This window comes from Pleurodeles waltl, chromosome 10 (genome assembly GCF_031143425.1).
Source record: "Pleurodeles waltl isolate 20211129_DDA chromosome 10, aPleWal1.hap1.20221129, whole genome shotgun sequence".
Taxonomy (NCBI): domain Eukaryota; kingdom Metazoa; phylum Chordata; class Amphibia; order Caudata; family Salamandridae; genus Pleurodeles; species Pleurodeles waltl.
The window spans coordinates 725,201,159-725,222,640 of record NC_090449.1 but is presented as its reverse complement, the minus strand read 5'-3'; the positions used below and the strand labels follow the sequence as shown (position 1 = coordinate 725,222,640).

At 44.0% G+C, this 21,482-nt stretch overlaps 1 protein-coding gene across 6 annotated transcripts in view; it reads right to left on the bottom strand.

The window, feature by feature from the left end:
* Window positions 1–225: 225 nt before the first annotated feature.
* ITGB1 (integrin subunit beta 1) overlaps window positions 226–21,482 on the bottom strand; it is a 367,090-nt gene continuing 345,833 nt past the window's right edge. For 3 of the 6 annotated variants that reach the window (XM_069211243.1, XM_069211242.1, XM_069211240.1), the window contains exons 16-17: window positions 14,464–14,544; window positions 1,643–1,758 (exon numbers count right to left, since the gene is read on the bottom strand). In XM_069211243.1, coding sequence (XP_069067344.1) covers window positions 14,470–14,544 — 75 coding nt within the window. In that variant the 3' untranslated portion in view covers window positions 1,643–1,758; window positions 14,464–14,469. Of the gene's footprint in view, window positions 1,759–14,463; window positions 14,545–21,482 lie in introns of all 6 variants that reach the window. The other 3 variants (XM_069211246.1, XM_069211245.1, XM_069211244.1) reach the window with 1 other exon arrangement.

Below are 21,482 nucleotides of genomic sequence, written 5' to 3'. Positions count from 1 at the left end.
TTTTCAGTCTTCTAGGGACTAGTAATCGTCAAATAAAGTATGTGTCTGAGAACCACAAGCTGGATAAAAAAAAAATAAGACTGGTTCTGAGAAACGGCTTCTGGTTTTGCCATTAGGTGGCAGGTGTTCATTAATGTACTTGGGAATAATTCAGAACACAGTGTAACTTTAATTCATTTCTTGCACTTGCTTATTGTCTCAAAATCCAAAGAAAATAAAGCCAACTTTATATTGTTTTACTTTTATTTAATAAATAACTTTAATAACAGTACTGTAAAAAGTGAACGCTTATTAAAATAAAAAGGCACTTAAAACAAGATTGCGATTAAAAACAGAAGAATCAGATAGGATATTAAACAATAACAGCTACTTAGCATTGATGGAGGAAAGTGGTGTGACGTTAAAGCAATCCCAGCAGCAATGACAATGTAAATTTACAGCAATGGCAAGAGCAGATAAAGCAAGGTTGTGTAAGAAAACTGAAACTTAGTTCAAATAGATACAGTTTTGAGAGAAAAAAAAATGGAGCACCAGGCATCAAAATAATGAAACTTAAAGAAAAATAAACAAAAAATCAAAATCACCCAAAACATTTATGATACTCCAGCAGACCAATGAATTAATGCTGTTTACTAAATTCCACTATCAGAATTCTAGGTATAATATCTTACAAAAGGGTTTGAATTGACAAAGAAATGATTAAACTACCACATAAAATTTATAATATACATTAGATTGAAAACCAACCAAAAAATGATGTTAGTAACACATGGGTACAATACGATAGATGCACCAAGAGAAAGGAAGGGAAAAAAAAAAAAAAAATGAAAAAAAATATATAAAAAAACAAACAAACAAACAAACAAAAAAAACACACCCACATAATGTCTTTTGTTGAATATTGAAAACCAAACTATGCTGCACATGAATCCTTATCCTCTGATGCCGTCAGGCACTGATATTAGTTAAATTTCTTAACCACTAGCAAAGTGAAGGCAATTCTTAGAATACAGGTTGAATGGCCAATATGAAGTATCCCTGGCATCACCTGGTATTTACCATTGAAAGCAGAATATACATTTTTTAAATTAAAACGCTGTCAACTTTAGAGATGCATTTCCACTGACGTTTTCCCTAAGAACATTTTCTGCTTGGTGAAAATGTAACATATAATGAGATAAACATTCAAGTACATCATCCTTGTAAGTCTTGTATGATTTTGGATTACAATTTTGGCATCAATTTAGACCAACTACCACTTAAACTTAGAAAACATAATTTGAGCAAATTTACAAAAAAACTTGATTAATCCGCACGGAGTCAAAATTCAAACCAAGTATTCCCTTATAAAGCTAATACTTAAGAGTCACAGCCCTCACACTGATTGCCAAAGGCTTCTAAAATGCATAGTAAAAAAAGTTAACAGTTTGAGAGGGTCAGAAAGGCACACCGTGACCTCTGCATACCAGAAAAACATTGCAGTCTACATATTCTGGCAGTCTCATGGCACAATTTGGAAATAAAAAATAATACTTTATACACAACGTCATTTATTCAAAACTGCATAGGAAACAAAATGTTTCAAGTTAGTAACATTTCTGCTGTATTGGTCTAAAACTACCTTATTGTGACTAAAAAAAAAAAGTCTACTTTGTATACAGTGTTGTGGAGGATACACAATTCAAGCAGTGTTCATTTTCCCTCGTATTTAGGATTCACCACAGTTGTCACCGCACTCTTATAAATTGGATTTTCACCCTAGAAAGAGGGATAAACAGTTGTATATAAGTATTGGTAACACACACAAAAGATACTCAAACAGCAATATTCACCACAAAATATTCAGAAACAAGTTAATGTCATGCAAGAAGGAAACATACAGTCATCAATAAGTGTGTGGAATTAATGTTAAACAAGTTACTTTTTTTGAGAGCAACTATTATACATAAGGCACTACCTGTGTGACCAAGTTTGGAAACAAATGAATACTGGAACCAAATTGGTACTAAACCAACTGCACTCTTCTAGTTTGTCATGAGAGAAAAATCCATGAAGACAATTGAAAGACACTAGCGGAGTTTACTGTGTGAAACCTGCCTTCACACATTCTGGCAAAACAAAAACTGCCATTTTGTTGCAAACTATCATTCAAACAATAGAATGCAACGGGGCAATATTTCTTTAAATGCAACTAATTCAAATCTAAACAGTCGGGCAAAGTTAAATTTGACAAGAGCATATGCCTGAAATATCTAAAAGATGAAAAGGTTAGAGCGTGCTCCAGTACTAAGGTGGTTCCTGTAAAGAAAACGGACACACACAAGGATTCCAAAGCTTGCCTTTTCCCATTGCCCCCCTGCAGTGAGTATGGTTCTTTGGGACTGATTTAGTGCTTGGAGGATGAGTTATTTTGCCACAAACATGACAGATATTCTGTCTGTCTTAATACAAGCAAAATTGTAATAACGGAGATGGGATATCGTAATGCGTTTGTAATACGGAAGACAGGATATTAGTCATGTTTAAAACAGAGTAGCCCATCCATCAAACTCTACATCAGGCTCTCTGTTTTTCTTTGGAGGTCACACATCAAGAACTATAGTGAAGCAGCATTTAGAATAAGCCACTGGTTCGCATGGAGTCAGGTGGGATGCATGTTAAACCAGAGTGAAGGTGGATTATAGTTTTCCAATCTACATCACAATGTTCCCTCTGGTATAAACATAAAATAGAGGAGCTAACTAGAGTATAATTGTGGAGGAGCTGAAGTATAAACCTAGTGATATATGGCTCACCTTGAAAGTGGAGAAAGATTATGCACAGTCAGAATTTAAACAGTGACTTTTTTGCAATCTCTAGATAACTGGCCTGCAAAATATTTGCAACTGGGATATTTCCTGCAAACGCAGTACTGGACATTTTTCTGGTGACATGTCTGTTTTGTTTACCTGACTAGGGCCTTTTCACTTGCTTAGGTGAAACAAACAACTCCACAACTTACAAAAAACAGAACCAATGACACTACACAAAGAGCACTGTACAGTTACTGGGGGAAGACTTCTTTCAGTAGGAGGGGCTGGATGAATTCAGCTAGTAAGCTGAAGGCCTCCAGTGTGAATCACCTGCCAGACCTGGAAAAGCTGCTTCTGCTACTCACCTATTTCTGTTGCCTGTGTATTAAGTAATGACCTATTTTGCCACATCACCAACTCCATAATGAAAAGTAAATGACACGGTGTGAAATGTTGTGCCCTCTAATACTGCTTGCTAAAGAGGTCTGTGGCAAGATGCTCAAAGTGTGTTTGCAATTCCGAAAGTCACTAACCTTATCTAATTATTACCTATGGGCTCTACACATTTAAGTTGTACAGAGATCTTTCTGAAAAGGTTGACAGAATGGGGAGGAAGGTTGGTAATTAAACTGTTCAAATTTCATAAAAGCATCCATCTTCATGCTCTGACATTTATCAACATACACTGAGTATGTCCTGCGCCTGCCAACTCAGTCTTCATTACTCTCTTGGCTAGCAAAAGGGCTGCGTGTTCTTGCGCCACACTCCTGGTAGGCTTTCTGCCTCACTGCGTTTAAGATTTTTTGAAACTAAGAACTTTACTCTTTCATTAGTAGTTTAGTTTTTTGTAGTTGATAATGGTGGATGACTTGTGTACCTGTTGGACTATTGTAGGAAAGTGCCCCTTTTTTTCATGGTCACCCCCACTTTTTGCCACTGGTACTGATGTTTTTCAAATGATGTGCACTGGGTCACTGCTATCCAGGCACCAGCAGCAGTGCTCTTTCCCCCAAAACACGGTACAATTGTCTAACTGTGTATAACTGGCATACACTTTTGCACCCCTGCATTCCTAAGGGCTGCAGCATGTATTGTTCCACCTCAAGTGACCCCCATACAAATTGAATACAAAATGCCATCTCAGGCTGTATGACGGTGCAAACCATGTGTAAAAACACGACATGGCACACTAACTGTGTGCCATGCCCAAGTCACTGCATATAATATATGTAAGTCAACCCTACAACAGGACTTATAGCCCTAAGGGTGCATTATATTATATGCGAGGATATATCTGCATGAGCAGATCTGCCTCTGTGCGGTCTAGTTCAATTACTAGATGTTATAAGTGAACAGGGGAAGCCATCTTAAGTATATGTACTGGAACTGGAAATGGACCTCTACAGGCTCACCCAAAACATTTTGCCTTCCTCCTCCTGTTTTGTGCTGGATTTTTGCTGGTTGGTCTTAGGACTGTCATTTTACCACTGCTTAAGTGATTGTGCTCTACCTAAAACAGATTTGCATATACGTGATTGGCATGTTTCATTTACATTCAAGTCTCTCGTAGAGTGGTATACCATATACCCAGGGCCGGCCTGTAAATGAAATACCATCAATGGGGCATGCAGCACCTATTGTGCCACCCTCTTAAGTAGCACCTCAAAACATGTCCCAGGCCTGCCAATTGCAGTCTGAAGGCTGTGTCCCACTGTCAAGTAGACAAGCATTTAAAACCCCTTGCCAAGATTTAAACTCCCCTTTTGTTACATATAAGTAACCACTAAGGTAGGCCCTAGGTATCCCATAGGGCAGGGTGCTGTGTAATTAAAAAGCAGGACATGTACATTTTAGTTTTAACTGTCCTAGTAGTGGAAAACTCAAAAAATCGTTTTCTCACTACAGAGAGGCCTACCCCTCCCATAGGGTAGCATTGGGGATTCCTTATTAAAATGAATAAGCTTTAATTCCTAAACCATAGGTGGTAGATATCATGTTTGGTATCTAAGAACTTGTAATGATAAACTCTTTAATGGTAAAGTCGGACTTATTACAAATTTGAAAATACCACTTTTAGAAAGTCAGCCTTTTTCTGCCCTTACCCCTCTGTGCCTATAGTCTACCTTAAGTCACATGAATGGGTGTTACCGACAGTTGACTTTGTGGATTCACCCCAGACAGTGACAACAGACAGATTAGCAGAGCCTGAATAGATCATTAGCTGACTTGATTTTTGGGAGAATGGGGGGATGCAGAGCTAAGCACAGTCCCACTTGCAACTGAACAGGCTGGGCTCTGCCACCGCACAATAGGCTTAACAACCCTATATTGTCATTGCAGCCAGCTAGGGCAGGGGAGGCAGGAAATTCCTGGAACTTCAAGGAACCCTTCTGGAAACGTCTATCAACTTCTAAGAGCAAGGCTCAAGGGTATAAAAATAGGGCTCTCAGACCCCACTCTTGGACCTACAGACGGACTCTCAGAAGACTAACTGCTGCTGTGACCTGCTGTGCACTCTGCCAGAATGCTGCTGTAGCTAGAAGGGCTGCTTTGCTGTCTGGAACCTGCTTGGGACCTTCAGAGTTCAGCCCTGCTGTAGAGCTCTGCATCACCACCTGCACCTAGGACTTCAGAAGTGACTCGAAGGGCTACTTTAGCTGGTCTCCTGTTCCGAGCTACAGGGACATAACCTCCCATCTTAAACCTGGACCCAGCCTGATTGAGTCTTGAACCCCCAAGAGGTATCCATCCATTCCTAGGCTCTCGGTTGTGGTGCTAAAGATGCCCAGGTGGCCATTTTAGAAAACTGAGGACTTGCTATTTTGAACCTTAAAAACGTTTTTAAAAAACATTACTCCGGTTATACTAATTGGATCGTCATTGTTTTGGTGTCAAATAATTTATTAAAATGTACTTTTTTTCCCTGAATTGGTTGGGATTTTTATCGTGTTTTCACTGTATTACTGTTTATGTACTGCATAGACACTTAACACATTGCCTTTAAGTTTATCCTGACTGCTTTTTGTACCACACTACTCACGCTTAAGCACAGGTTAATTAAGTGACTTTTTGTGATTCACCCTGCAAGGGACTCTGGCTGTTGCTTGAACAGGGCTCAACACCCCTATCAACCCCAAATTTCTCACAACTGGGCACTGGTCATTATGAGCTACCCAGGTACATAGCTGTTTTATCTATGTTGTTTGGTATCAAACACCTCGTCTTAACAAATCCATACTGATGCCAGTAAATATGATATGCACACAGAGGGCAACTTAGAGATGCCCCCCTGAAACCTACTAGTCTTTTAGTGTGCTGGCTGTCTGGTCTCGACCAGCCTGCCACTGCAGATGAGTTTCTGACCCCTGCAGGTGAGAGCTAGTACTCTGAGGTCAGTAAACAATGACGGCCCCGAGGAAGGTGTTATCACCGCCTCCAGCAGGACAGCTAGCGAACCTACATACTAAAGCCCCTACCACCTTTGATATGCGACCTGGCTTCCTCCAGACCCGGAGGATGCCACTCCCTGCCCTGAGGCCTATTTGGCACCAGGACAGGAGGGAAATGAATTATGCAGTAAGCGTGTTGCACCTCCAGGCTAGTCACACCCATAAGGTGGGCTGCCTAATGTGCTCCACGAAAGAAGGTTTCCACCATCTTGTTTTTGGTGAAACTAGGAACTCTGGGTCAGGCATGCCCACTCCCCACAGGAAGTGGTCATCGGGGGGGGGGGGGGGGTGTAGTCACCCCATGCGTAAGTAGCCCATTGCCAACTACCTGACACTCCCCTTAATGCCCCTAAATTCAGTATTTAGGTGGCCCACTGACATCTGAACTTATTTGTCTGACTCAAGAAGGACAAAGAAGAGCCGACCAGCACAAGAACTGTGGACTAGCTGTGGACTTTGGCACCAAACCCTGCCTGCTCCTGTCCAGACAATTTCAAAAACCTGACTTGCCCTGCAGCTGTGCATCCTCCCAAATGCCTTGGAGGCCTGCCAGCACTTCGCCAAACAGCCAATATCTTCCTTAGAATGGAGAAGCCACTTCCCTGCACCAGGGGGCACTAAGTGCAACTGCCTGGTCCTCTGTGTTGCTGACCATCAGGTCCATCGAGGAGGCAACTCGCCAGGAAGAAGATCCAGAGTGTCCAGGAAGTCAGCCCTGTCGACCCTTTCAGGCTTTGAGATGCTGAGCCTGGCGGGAGCCTCTCTGCACCAATACCCGGGGTACCACAGCCAGATGCAAGCACCAAGGCTTGTTTGTGTTCAGTTCGAACACCACCGCCTCCAAAACGTACCTGCACGCTGAGGGACTTCGAGAGAAGCCAGCTCCATGCCAGAAGTTGTGTTGCTGTTTTTCTTCCCCCCTTCTGCAGGTAGCTCAAAACTCACCGACCCACTGGACAAAACACCTATGCACCCAAGCCCCCCAGCCAGAGTCCATTTAAACTGGCAGTGTGGTTGTGGTCCTGAGACCCTCAAGAGCCAAGCCCCCTTTTGGGCTCTGCTGGATTGGTCCCCACTTGCAGCCTTGTTACTACAGGTACTTTTCCTATTGACTTCAACTGGTATCGTTCAAGGCTACCCCTGCTGGTAGCACCTCTGCATCCAGACAGATCAGGGCAGGTAAACCAGAACTGTTGGTGCTTTCTTGGACCTTGGCCTCTACTTAAGTCTAAAAGAACAGACCTGCAAGTTATTGGCAAACAACTGTATGCAGTTTATGTTTCTTCCATAGCATAAATTAATCACATTCGAGACTCATGACTCAAATCTGACCACTGTATTTTCTATATTTTTTTTTTAAATATCGCTAGCTCAAAAATTACCTGATCTTGAAGAGCTTGGTATCTAAATTAATATAAGATCTAAGTTATTTTTTCTAAATTGGTCTTAAGTTTGTTCTTGAGTGCGTCTCATGTATTGACTCAGTGTTGAACAAATGCTAAACAATGCCGTCTGATAAGCCTAAACTGCTCCCCCACACTACCACAAAGAGCATTTGGGATTACTAATTTAAGACCTGTAAGCCAATAAGGGTCGTCTGCACTATCTGCATGGTGTACCCCTACATTGGTACACTACATAGACAGCTAGCTTCCTACAACCATCACCACTCTATCACAGACTCAGTAGTGCTTGCTTTGTTATCCAATGTGGTACACACTTTTGTTGAGTTTGTTACATCTGCCCTCTAGTTTGGAAAGAAGTTCAATGCGGTTGAGCACTGTGAAAACTAGATCGTTAGACAGAGATACAGTTCAAGGAGAAGGTTAGCTCTTCTATTAGATTTGCCTTTAAACACACTAAGGAGCACATTTTCCCTTGACTCACTCTTCATCAATGCCATCTTGCAGATGAAAATTGTCAGGCAACAGTAGTGTTTGGAGACTTAATTGATCAGGGTGCCTGATCACATAAGGCTTCCTGCTGTCTTGATCATCCTACTGCTGAGCGGAGTCCAAGCAGCCTGACTTCCCAGGACACCTATCAGCTTTGTGCATGGAAATACTCTGAGACAACTTTGTCTCTCTTTAGTAAGCGTCTGTTCCTAAGCATACACTCACAGTTGGAAACTGTGGCTGCTTGATAGTGACCTGCATGAGAGGCCATCAAGGAGTTCCAAAGAGGGCATCCATCTAATGCGATTGGTGGCTAAATGCTTGCTATATTTTTACTATAGGCCTTTCCCCTGCACTGTGCGAATAGATTACTTTCTTCAAATGGCATTTTTTGCTATTTTCTAGAGCATACTGATTGAACCAGCCACAGTAGAAGCAAAAGTCTTGAACGCACCTGGTGGGATGTTGGGTGGAGAGCAAGAGAACGCAATCTTGTGTCCATTTTGCACACTTAGGAGGACTGAGCTGTCTTTTTACTGTTTGTCCCATGTTTTGAAGGCTGGAAATGTTTCTATCCACCGTGACGCTGGACTGTGGTGGTAAGGTCAAAAACATATTGATTTGTGGGAGGAGCCTTTCATTCACATATTGAAGACTCCTTTCTCTACCCCTTGAAAGTCTCTGGTGCTCAAGAGTGTTCTTGCTGATGCTGTATTTGATGCTGTAGTGGTGCTGCACCCCCCCCCCATTTTGGCTCTGCAGTTATTGATGACTAATTCAGTGAATAGAAACGGACAAGAAAAATAAATACACTGATCTGTGAGTGGCATGTCTGTACCAGACAAGTTAAAGATAGAAAAAAAAATAGAATATTGTGCTCCCTTGTGTGTTTGTATTATTATTGTGTGATGGATATTATCCATTCACCCATATAACTCTCCTGGGTAGCAGAGTGCATTTTAGTTAGTATTATAAAATTTGTACCCATATTTCTCAACAAAAGGAGAATACAATTTTGACATACTTTTGTTTTGGCTGTGCAACTCTTTTCTACTTCTACCGTTGCAATAGGTGTCATAGACTGGTGTCAAGGCCTCTGTTTTAGCCTTCATTCACTGGTTCAGCATCATCAGCTTGGAAGCCAAACAGGGATGGGTCAGTAAAGGGTAGAAATATGATCTTTTTCTGCACTTGCTCAATTAAACATGTTACTCTATGCCACAAAGACTTCCACAAGGAAAGACTGTGGTAGTAGTTTTGGGCTGAAGGTTCAGTAGTATCATTTGACTTGATGATGGGCTGGGCAGCGGCAACAATCAATTTTGTAAGAATTACATGTTTGTTTTTCTAGCTGGGCAGGGACTCTACAGACTTGTGTGGAATCCTAGACTGCAAGATCCTAGAGAACAATGAGCTTGTTGCTTTTTTTTATTTTGATTGGCATGAGGCAAACCTTTTTTTTTGTCAATTGCACCCATTCTTCAGATTTCTTTTTCTGAGATGTCAATGTTTAGTGTATCACTGCTGAAGAGAAAAGTAGACAAGTTGGAGAAGTGTCCCAAGAAAAAACAAAAGGGACAGAATCTAACATTCTGTTCCACTACATACATCTTCCACTCCCTGGATTCTACTAAACAGGTCCCAAAAAAGTGCCTATAGCTTCATCTTCTAGGCTGCTGGGCTTGTAACCTTCTGCAAGACAGTCACATGATCCACTGGAAAAACATGTGAAGGAAGGAGATCAGATGTTTCTAGAGATATATGTCAAATTTGAATAATAGGAACAATGAGGCAGCACTGTAGGAGTTTGCTCTCTCCTGAGAAGATGCTCATCTCTAGAACTTCTCATGTATTCCAGGAGGGTAACCACTAGATGTGTCCTTCCATCACTGAAAGGATAGTGTTGCACACAAAAAGTGATCTATAAAATGCTTGAATGAATCTCAGTGACTGGCAATTACTCGTGCCGCATCCCAGTCCACTATTTTGCACAGGGTGGAACCTCAGTTGGATCCCAGCCATATGCAATTCAGTTTTGATCTTTCTCCAGTGTGAACATTCCGGCCGAACTGCCAGGACCAGTTTCACCCATAGTGGGGCTCATCAGCTGGATATAGCTGGGTTCCAATGAACAAAGTGCACAGGACCCACATCTGGACATCCCCCAAGGGAAGGCATTGATAGCCCACCGGGCAGGGTGCTTACTACTAAAAAAGAAGAGCATGAATCTTTTATATTTAACATGGCCTGACATTAAAAACAAGAATTTTGCCAGTTTCACTGTAGCAAGGCCAGTGGTCTAACAATCTAACAAAGTTTATCCACGCTAAGTGCTAGCTTCCATTTGGGACTAACAAGCACCGTTCTCCAAGATATCAAATTAATCGTAACATTAAACCCAACCCATTGCTGAAATAGGGTTTAAGGTAGCTTTTAATAAAAGTCACCGCTTGGTTACCCAAACCGCTCGTAGCCTTTTCTGTCTCTCTGCAGCAGTTGTCACCCGAGACAACATGCTGTCCCCCCCAGCCAGGAAGTGTGAAGCACTACTTGGAAAAGGGAACAAAGAACTGCTGATGAGAAAAGGTGTGACCTACTTCAGCAGGCTAACTACCAGGAGGTTGCCACAGATGCCTCAGCTTCAAAGAGGCTACACCTCAGAGAAAGAAATGGCAATCACACCTTCGTCTGCCTGCTTCTTTGTGTAGGCAGACAGGTTGGCATCTCCTCTGAGGGAGAAAACTCCTCCGTTGCAGAACCGATTTTTCTCAAGCTGCCGCTCATAACGATGGGTACATCCCAGGAGTGTGTCCAGGGCTCCTCACAGAGGAAGGAGGCTTGCACACTCTTGGGATTCAAGTAGAGGGTGTATCCCGGGATTGTTTGGTGGCCAAACCCTCAAGAAGGGATGTAAAGAGGGACTTTGTCGGATCTACTGCTCCCTTCGCACAAACGCAAAGATGGCAAAAAAGTGGCATCCCAGACACACAGTCCTTAAATTACTACTGGACTGCAAAGACAGAAGAAGGACTGCCCTACTGGACCTGAGGCACTTGTAAAGAGATGGTACCTGCTTTGCCCAGTTGGTCAAGAGGAGCTCAATTTGTGCCAGGACAGAAGTGACTCCAAGTGCTAGACCTCTGTTAAGCTTCAGGACCAACAAAAGCTATGAGACCTGCACTCCTTGAGAGCCCAGCTGCCCATGGACACCTGCCTGCCTCTGGATGCCAAAATACCTGTTGGGAGACAGAGCCTTGACCCTTACAGCATGCCCCCAAGTCCATTGGGCCCATGACCAACATCAAAGCAGACTCTGGTCCCCAAAGGAAAATATTTATTCACCTGTAGAGAACCGCTAAGACCACTGTAACCGGGAGATCAGTTGACCAGCAACTGGACCTGCACTGGATTCTCTTGATGGATTGTGGGAGATTGAGTTTTGAGGCTTGAGATAAACCCTGAGGTTCATGGACCCCAAGGTGGCCCCAGGAAAACTCACAGCATTTTCTGTGGCTACAGAATCTTCAGCATTCTTCATCCCCAGCATCAGGACCACTTTCTGGCTGGACCACATTAAGGGAGAAAAAGACCATGAGGACCCTAAAACTGCTTGTAGATACGGGTATCTGCCCCTAGGACTTGGATGGTCCCATTGACTGCCCCCCCCCCAACCCATTGTGGCTTGTTCAAATAAATATAAGCCGCTGTTCTAGCCAGTTGGCTATAAACTGTTGAACTGTGGGGAGCTGGGTTTTGGTTGCAGTACACTACTGCCCACACACTTTTTTTGCCTGGGCTTTAGATGCAACTTTGAATGAAGGCCACTGGGATCCTGCTGACCACGTCCCCAGTGCCAGTGTTTCTTCCCCAAAACAAGACACCTGGTAACTTGACCCCCAAGTAAGGAGGCACTTCAGCCCTCCGTAAGCCCCTAGTAAATGGTAACCATGGGACCTAGGGCATTGGTACTGAAGACGGCCCCTCAGAGCTGAAGCACAACTTGTGCCACTCTGAGGGACCCAGCACCAACCTTATGCAGACTGTCATTGCAGGCTGCATGACAAGGTGCTCTTAAAACGGAAAGCACTGTCCCTTAAACACTGCTTGCAATATCTATAAGTCACCCCCTACAGCGTGCCTTCAGCCCTAAGGCAGGGTGCATTATATTACCAGGGAGGGCATATATGCATGAGAAAATATGCCCCTACTATGTATGTCGATTCTTAGACACCAGGGAAGCCATTTTAAATAGATGTGCTGGACAGTGGTCAATACGAGTTCCCCAGCTACATGATAGCTTCTCTGAACCTGGGGATTTTGGTATCAAACATCCCATATTAATATACCCCCACTGATTCCAGTGATGGATTTATCAATATAGCCTACCAACTTCTGGTGAGCTCACTGGCCAGCATGCCACCAAACAGAGGAGAATCTCACCTCCCAGGACGAGAGCCTCCACTCTCGAGGGATTAAAAACAAAAGCCCGTCTGGGCTGGTGTGTTACACACCCCTACACACAGAATGACATGCATTCCAAAACAGGAGCTTCAAAGAAGCCCACTGCCTTTGGTATGCAGATCAGGCCTTCCTCAGAGGAATATGCCAACCCCCACTGCTCCAGGGCCAAATTAGCTATGCAGGAGGCCTGTCACACTTCCAGGCTGGGAACACCCCCAGGGTGACCAGCTTGAAGTAGACACAACTTAGTAAATTCGGCTAACTTGCATGTGGTGGAATCTAGGAGCTCGACAGGGTGATCCCACTCCACACAGGAATTGGTTATCTAGGGAGTGTAGTAAGCCCAAGGGTTAGTTGCTCATTGGTTACTATCCTTCATCCCCCTTAATGCCTCGTAAATTGAGTATTTGGGGGACCCCCTGCTACCAGATCCTCAGATCTTCGCTGGCGTAAAAGGAGAAGTGGATGACACGCCTGATGAACCAGAGAACCGAGGAGCACATCTGACTTGGTGCCAACAATGCCCGCCTGTCGGCTGCACCCCACCCTCGAGGAGCAACTGACCTGTCCTTCCGCCGCCAATAAACTGGGAAAGGTGTCTGTACTTTGCCAATCGCCAGGAGAACTCCCTTGGAGTGGAGGATTTCTTTACTGAATGTATGTCTCACTTACTGCATGAGTGTATGCCTTACATGCTTAGCACTGTTCTCTGATATGCCTAACTGCTTGACCACCCTACCCAAAAAGAGATACTTTGGGATGTAATTTGCACCTATGTGGCTTGGACTCTTTGCACAGTGTACCTCATTTTGGTCCACTATATGAAGAGCCAGCTTCCTACATGAATCACTTAAACAAGCTACTGCATCTTTACAAAAATAATTTACTTATCTTTAAAAATCATAACCCTGACCCCTCTCAATATATTTTTGTCATTTTGGTGTCTATTTAAAGACAAAAATATACTCTAATTTTTTTTATAAATGTGTGCCAGATTTTTATTGTCTTGTGTTTCTTACTTATTGCCTATTTTGGTACTTCCACATTATAATCCACTTTCCTACAGAGGTGCTCTATCAAGTCAAAATGTTTTGTTTCGGAGTATCATTTGCAGGTTTATTAAAGTGCACAAAACCATTAAATTTATAGATATGTGGAAAAAATGTTCACAGCCACTTTGTAGTTTATTGGAGGTAAAATATTTTCGTTTTTAATGCAAGAGTTTTGTTTAACATCTCTGTATTTAATTTTCAAACTCAGAATGCATTAATATGAAGCTAGCTTAAATGCTAAATTATCATCAACTAGAAAATCCACGTCATTGTGCTAGTTAGAACTATAAGGTTCCAGCAGATTCTGTGAACATACGTGGAAAGGAGGCAATTGCTATCAACAGAATTTACCCATATGAACAATTACTGGTGCAATCACAAGCTCGCATGCAAGAGCATGATTAATTTGTAAAGAACACCATGATCTTACACGTGGTTTAAAACACCAAATAAGGTAACAATGTTGTAGAGACATCATTCAAAAGCTGTGATGGCATGTACTGTGAAGCATTATGCTTAATAGAAAATGTGGATAGGTGAGAAGTCTGGGTAATGGTATTGTTGCTTGGTAGAAAGGGTATGTGTAGACAGCTAGCATGTGTTTCCATAAGAACTTTTTTTTTCCAGTTTTTAGCAAACCATTGCCATCTACAAATCGCCAGAACAAACCTTGCATCAACTTTAAAATAATTAAAATGAAAGTCTAACAGCAATTAGTTTACTGCCACGTGCTCTGTTAATTGTTCAAGAATTCGCAGAGACAAAAAGACCATGCAAGAAAATAAAAAGACCAGACTTAAGAGAAAATACAAACTGAAACTTAGAGAGCAGCTTTGCGTCCATAGTTTGGATTCTTGAAATTATTTATAGGACTCTTGTAAATGGGATTCTCTTGCTGAAGTAGAAAAAGCAGTAGTCAAAGGAATGATATAAAAAGGAACAGAAAGAAACATGAGTAACGCTCAGAGGTAGAGAACACCAGAAAAAGGAGAAAGAAATTAGTAATTTTAACCCACTAGAAATGAAAGCCCACTCTTTCCGCTGTGATTAAAAACAACAAAACACACACACACACACACACACACACACACACACACACACACACACACAGTAGTCCAAGCCAGAGTGATGAGGAGTTTGCCACAGAAAATATTTTGCAGTCTAAAAGGAAGTATGAGACATAATAATAAATTACCATAAACAATTCTGGTCAAACTGTTCACATATTTCTTTTGAATATAAATGCTTAGAGTGTTGCCTTTATCTGGATTTTTGTTTTTGGGACACGATGTGGCCTAAAATCTTTCACCAAAGGCAGTGAGAAGTGCCCCACAAGTTGTCCTAGTAAAAGGGAGAAATGCAAACCTCTCTAATCCGGTGTCCTTTTACAGCCCTATTCCCCTGTGCTCTTCACCAACCAGTATAGCTAATACAGCATCCATGAAAATTAAATATCTTTTCTGTCTAATAAACCTGACTTGTTCATCTGGTGAGCATTTGACAGAGTTAATGACCTTTATCATGATCAAAGGAATAAGTTTACCTGCTAGAAATCTGTGGTTTGAAGCTATTCCAAATGCACATACTCTGCTTCAATTTTTTTTTAAATAACAAGACATACGAGTTTTGACTTTAGGTATGACCAAAAACGAACAAGTTACTTACCTTCGGTAATGATTCTAGTTGCAGATTCCTTACCTTAGAATTTCCCCCAGGCGCCAGACTGGATCAGGAGATATTTCTTTGAGGAGTACCTTTCCGCGCCGTCGGGTGGCGCTGGTCGACTCTGCGAGCGCCATTGGCCTCGACGTCGCCATCCCAGTGTGCTGACATCAGTTTCTTTTCAAGACTTTCCACACCAGTATCGTGGAGACATGAACACAGCGAATGGTGTGCCAGAACTAGGGACCTGAAAAAGGAATCCCTATCCCTAGAAATCAGTTTGCAGTGAGGGAAGGATGAACAGGTCAGTAAGGAATCTGCAACTAGATAAATCGTTACTGAAGGTAAGTAACTTGTTCATCTGATAGATACTTCAAGTTCCTTACTTTAGAATAGATACTCAAGCAATACCATCCTCAGCGGCAGGCTGCGAACGAAGATCAGACTAAAAAGTCCTGCAGGACCGACAAGACAAAGTAGCAGACTGTGGACGTGACTGTTGAAGCAGTAATGCATTGTGAATGTTAGAGGAAGCTGGCGTGGTGTGTTGTGAGCACCTACGGTGTTATCAACTTATACCAGATCCAGGTATCCCCTATTAATGAAGTGTAGGCAGTGTCTAAGAAGCCAGGGCTATCTAGAGGTAGCTGTGGATTAGCAGCCAAGCCTTATCTAGGTGACATGCAAAGCTTATGCAATACCACTATAGTCACACAGCACCATCACACATGAAAAAAACCACAGTGTAAAAAATAAAAATAAAGGTACTTTATTGTAGTAAAACGTATACTAGAATAGTAATAGGCAGTCTTCCCAACTGGAGGTAAATAAACACACTAAATATATATACAATAGCAATCAGTTAGGAGCATAAAAAGCAACAAGCATTGGCAAAAGTAATTGAAAATAGTGAGGAGCCTAGGAGAGGGCCAAACCATATACGAAGAAAGTGGAATGCGAGATAAAGTCCCACACCCAGTGATGTGGAGTCGTTAGAGGGAAGCTGGAAACAAAAAAAAAGTTGAAAGGTCTAAGAGGACCAGCAAAGCCCAGGGGACTCGACCCAAGGAGGGGAGTCTGAGGTGACCCTCAGCAGTCGGGGGAGTCACTAGTAGCAGTCGCAGCACCCACAGGCAACCCACTGGCAGCAGGCACAGCAAGTCGTAGTGAGGCCCAGTCAGCACAGATGTCACTGGAGCAGCAAGGAGGAGACACTGCTTGGCAGGAAGAAGTGCTGAGGGCCAGGGCTACACGGAGCCTGAAGATCCCTTGCAGCAGGAGCAAACCAGCCTTGGTAGGTGCAAGAGTCGCAGTACACAGGGGTACTGTCCTGCAAGGAGAGGCAATGGCTTACTGTCTCCCAAGTTGGACTGCTGATAGAGAGGACCAAAAGGATCACTCCAGACCACCACCTGTGATGCAGGATCCAAGCAGTTCTGGAGGAGAGCAGATCCACGCAGCCAGCCGTCGTTGCAGTTGGTGCCTGCAGATGCAGGGGAGTGACTCCTTCACTCCAAGGGAGATTCCTTCTTGCTTCTTGGTGCAGCTGAAGTCTTGCCGACCCCAGAGGATGCACAGCTGGTGAAATGTTGCAGTTGCTGGAAGGAACAGGTGAAACAATGTTGCAAAGAGGAGTCATCACTGGAGCTGAAGATTGCTGGTTCCTGAAGAGTCTAGTTACGGGTCCAGTGGCCAGAAGATAAAGTAAATGTTGCAGAGGAGTTCTGGTGTAATCATGCACGTCAAATCTGAGAACCCCACCCAAGAGGGAGACCCTAAATAGCCCTAACAGGGGGTTTGGTCACCTGCAAAGTGACCACCTATCAGGAGGGGGCTGTGACGTCACCTACTTGACCTCGCCACTCAGATGCTCCCAGGGGCCTCTGCCCATCTTGGATTCAAGATGGCAGAATCAAGTTGCCACCTGGAGGAGCTCTTGGCACCACCCCTGGTCACTCCCTTTTCTTTGTCCAGTTTTGCGCCAGAGCAGGGACCAGGGGTCCCAGGACTGGTGCAAACTGGTTTATGCAAGTAGGGTACCAAATGTGCTCTTCAAAGCATACGGTGGCTTGAGGGGGGGTTACCCCTCCCAAGCCATGTAACACCTATTTCAAAGGGAGAAGGTGTTACTTCCATCTTCCACAGGAAATCCTTTGTTCTGCCTTCCCCTGCCTGAGCTGGTCAAGCAGCAGGAGGGCAGAAACCTGTCTGAGGGGTGGCAGCAGCGCAGGCTGCCCAGAAGACTGGCTGGAGCAATACTGGGGGTCCTCTAAGGAGCCCTGAGAGCACATGGAATCATACAACCAATACTGCCAATAGTATTGGGGTATGATTCGGACATGTTTGATACCAAAACATGCCTAGGTTCGTAGTTACCATTATGTAGCTGGACACCTGTGTCCAGTACACGGGTAAAATGGTTTCTCTGCACTTACAAAGTCCATTGCAATGGAAGTGGAGTTCGTAGGGGCACCTCTGCTCATACAGGGGTGCCCTCACACACAGGTACCTGCACCCCGCCCTCTTGGCTAGGAGGGCCTGTCAGAGGGGTGACTTACAGTGACCTGGTGCAGTGACTTGTGGTGAAAGGGTGCATGCACCTTTTCATGCAGGCTGCTATGGCAGGCCTGCAGACATTTTGCATGAGCTCCCATGGGTGGCATAATACAGGCTGCAGGCCATGGGGAACCCTCTGGTGTCCAAATACCCTGGGTACCTAAGTACCATATAATAGGGACTTCTAGGGGACACTAGTATGCCAATTGTGGAGTGTGGAAAGTCCTAACCAACCATAATTTAGAGGGTGTGAGCACAATCACTGAGGTCCTGGTTAGCAGGATCTCAGTGAAAACAGCCCATCATACGGATGTCAGGCAAAAAGTAGGGGTAACCAAGCCAAAAAGAGGGTAGTTTCCTACACCCCTTCCCCAAACGAAGGACAATAAGACTAACCACGGACAGATGAGTCTTCATTGTCTAAGTGGAAATATCTGGAGAGTCCATCTGCATTGGAGTGGTTACTCCCAGGTCTATGTTCCACTGTACAGTCCATTCCCTGTAGGGATATGGACCACCTCAACAATTTAGGGTTTTCTCCTTTCATTTGCTTGAGCCATAAGAGAGGCTTGTGGTCTGTCTGAACAAGGAAGTGAGTGCCAAACAAGTATGACCTCAGCTTCTTCAAGTCCCAGACCACAGCAAAGGTCTCCCTCTCTATGGTTGACCAACGCTTTTCCCTACGGGACAACCTTTTGCTAATGAAAGATACAAGTTGGTCCTGGCCCTCATCACTCACTTGAGATAGTACTGCCCCTATACCTAGCTCAGAAGCATCTGTCTGTACAATAGATTCCTGGGAGAAATGAGGGCTTCTTAGTATAAGAGCAAAGCACATGGCCTGTGTGAGGTCATCAAAAGCTTTTTGGCAGCTAGCTGTGCACAAAACTTTCTTGGGCATCCTTTTTGATGTGAGGTCATTTAAGGGAGCTACAACAGAGCCATAATTCTTAATGAACCTCCTATAGTACTCAGTCAGGACTAGGAAGGCTCTGACTTGGGTTTGAATCCAGACAATCCAGAATTGTCTGGATTTTGCCCTGGAGTGGTTGAATCTGGCCTCCATCTACCAGGTAGCCCAGATAAACTACTTTCCTCTGCCCTACCTGGCATTTTGATGCCTTGATAGTGAGGCCCGCTCTTTGCAGAGCCTCCAGCACATTCCCAAGGTGGACCAGATGATCCTCCTAGGTGGAACTAAAGACAGCTATATATCCTAGACAAGCTGCACTGAAGCTTTTTAGGCCTTGAAGAGCTTTGTTCACCAACCTCTGGAATATGGCAGGTGCACTCTTTAGTCCAAATGGTATCAATGTGAAGTGATAGTGCCTACTAGGAGTGGAGAAAGCTGTGTTTTGTTTGGCTTCCTCTGATAACTTGATCTTCCAGTAGCCAACAGTCAGGACAAAGGTGCTTAGATACTTGGCAGAAGCCAGTGTATCCATTAGCTTATCCGCCTTAGGGATAGGATAAGCATCTGTTTTGGTTATAGTATTGAGGTCTCTGTAGTCTACACAGAACCTCATCTCTCTTTTGCCATATTAAAGTGAGGTTTTAGGACCACCACTTCAGGACTACCCCAAGGGCTGTCTGAAGGCTCAATAACTCAAAGGTCTAGCATCTTTTGCATGTAGGAAGTTGGCTCTGTATGCACTATTTCAAAGTAAGCAATGTATGCACAGAGTCCAAGGGTTCCCCTTAGAGGTAAGATAGTGTCAAAAAGAGATAATTCTAATGCTCTATTTTGTGGTAGTGTGGTCGAGCAGTAGGCTTATCAAAGAGTAGTGTTAAGCATTTGTTGTACACACACAAGCAATAAATGAGGAACACACACTCAGAGACAATTCCAACCCGATGGCGGAAAGAAAACAATCGAAGATGGAGTTGACCCCCATGCGCAATGGAGACAAAGAGGAGGAGTCCCTCGGTCCCGTGACTCGAAAGACTTCTTCGAAGAAAAACAACTTGTAACACTCCGACCCAACACCAGATGGCGGGCTATGCACAACATGTGTATCTACAGCGACAGATGCCATCGAACATATATTTTCTTAGTTTAATTTAAGAACCACAGGTTCAAGATTCACAAGTAATACTTCAATTGAAAGGTATTTCATGTAGGTACTTTAGGAACTTTGAATTAGCAAAATAGCATATACGGTTTTCACATAAATGACATATAGCTATTTTAAAATTAGACAGCTCAATTTTCAACAGTTCCTGAGGGAGGCTAGTGTTTGCAGGTAAGTAAACCACCTACAGGGTTCAAGTTTGGGTCCAAGGTAGCCCACCGTTGGGGGTTCAGAGCAACCCCAAAGTTACCACACCAGCAGCTCAGGGCCGGTCAGGTGCAGAGGTCAAAGTGGTCTCCAAAACACATAGGCTTCAATGGAGAAGGGGGTGCCCCGGTTCTAGTCTGCCAGCAGGTAAGTACCTGCGTCTTCGGAGGGCAGACCAGGGGGGTTTTGTAGGGCACTGGGGGGGGACACAAGTTGTAGGAAGTTGGCTCTGTATGTGCTATTTCAAAGTAAGGAATAGCATGCACAGAGTCCAAGGGCTCCCCTTAGAGGTAAAATAGTGGTAAAAATAGATAATACTAATGCTCTATTTTGTGGTAGTGTGGTCGAGCAGTAGGCTTATCCAAGGAGTAGTGTTAAGCATTTGTTGTACATACACATAGACAATAAATGAGGTATACACACTCAGAGACAAATCCAGCCAATAGGTTTTTATATAGAAAAATATCTTTTCTTAGTTTATTTTAAGAACCACAGGTTCAAATTCTACATGTAATATCTCATTCGAAAGGTATTGCAGGTAAGTACTTTAGGAACTTCAAATCATAAAAATTGCATGTATACTTTTCAAGTTATTCACAAATAGCTGTTTTAAAAGTGGACACTTAGTGCAATTTTCACAGTTCCTGGGGGAGGTAAGTTTTGGTTAGTTTTACCAGGTAAGTAGGACACTTACAGGGTTCAGTTCTTGGTCCAAGGTAGCCCACCGTTGGGGGTTCAGAGCAACCCCAAAGTCACCACACCAGCAGCTCAGGGCCGGTCAGGTGCAGAGTTCAAAGTGGTGCCCAAAACGCATAGGCTAGAATGGAGAGAAGGGGGTGCCCCGGTTCCGGTCTGCTTGCAGGTAAGTACCCGCGTCTTCGGAGGGCAGACCAGGGGGATTTTGTAGGGCACCGGGGGGGACACAAGCCCACACAGAAATTTCACCCTCAGCGGCGCGGGGGCGGCCGGGTGCAGTGTAGAGACAAGCGTCGGGTTCGCAATGTTAGTCTATGAGAGATCTCGGGATCTCTTCAGCGCTGCAGGCAGGCAAGGGGGGGTTTCCTCGGGGAAACCTCCACTTGGGCGAGGGAGAGGGACTCCTGGGGGTCACTCCTCCAGTGAAAGTCCGGTCCTTCAGGTCCTGGGGGCTGCGGGTGCAGGGTCTCTCCCAGGCGTCGGGACTTTAGGTTCAAAGAGTCGCGGTCAGGGGAAGCCTCGGGATTCCCTCTGCAGGCGGCGCTGTGGGGGCTCAGGGGGGACAGGTTTTGGTACTCACAGTATCAGAGTAGTCCTGGGGTCCCTCCTGAGGTGTTGGATCGCCACCAGCCGAGTCGGG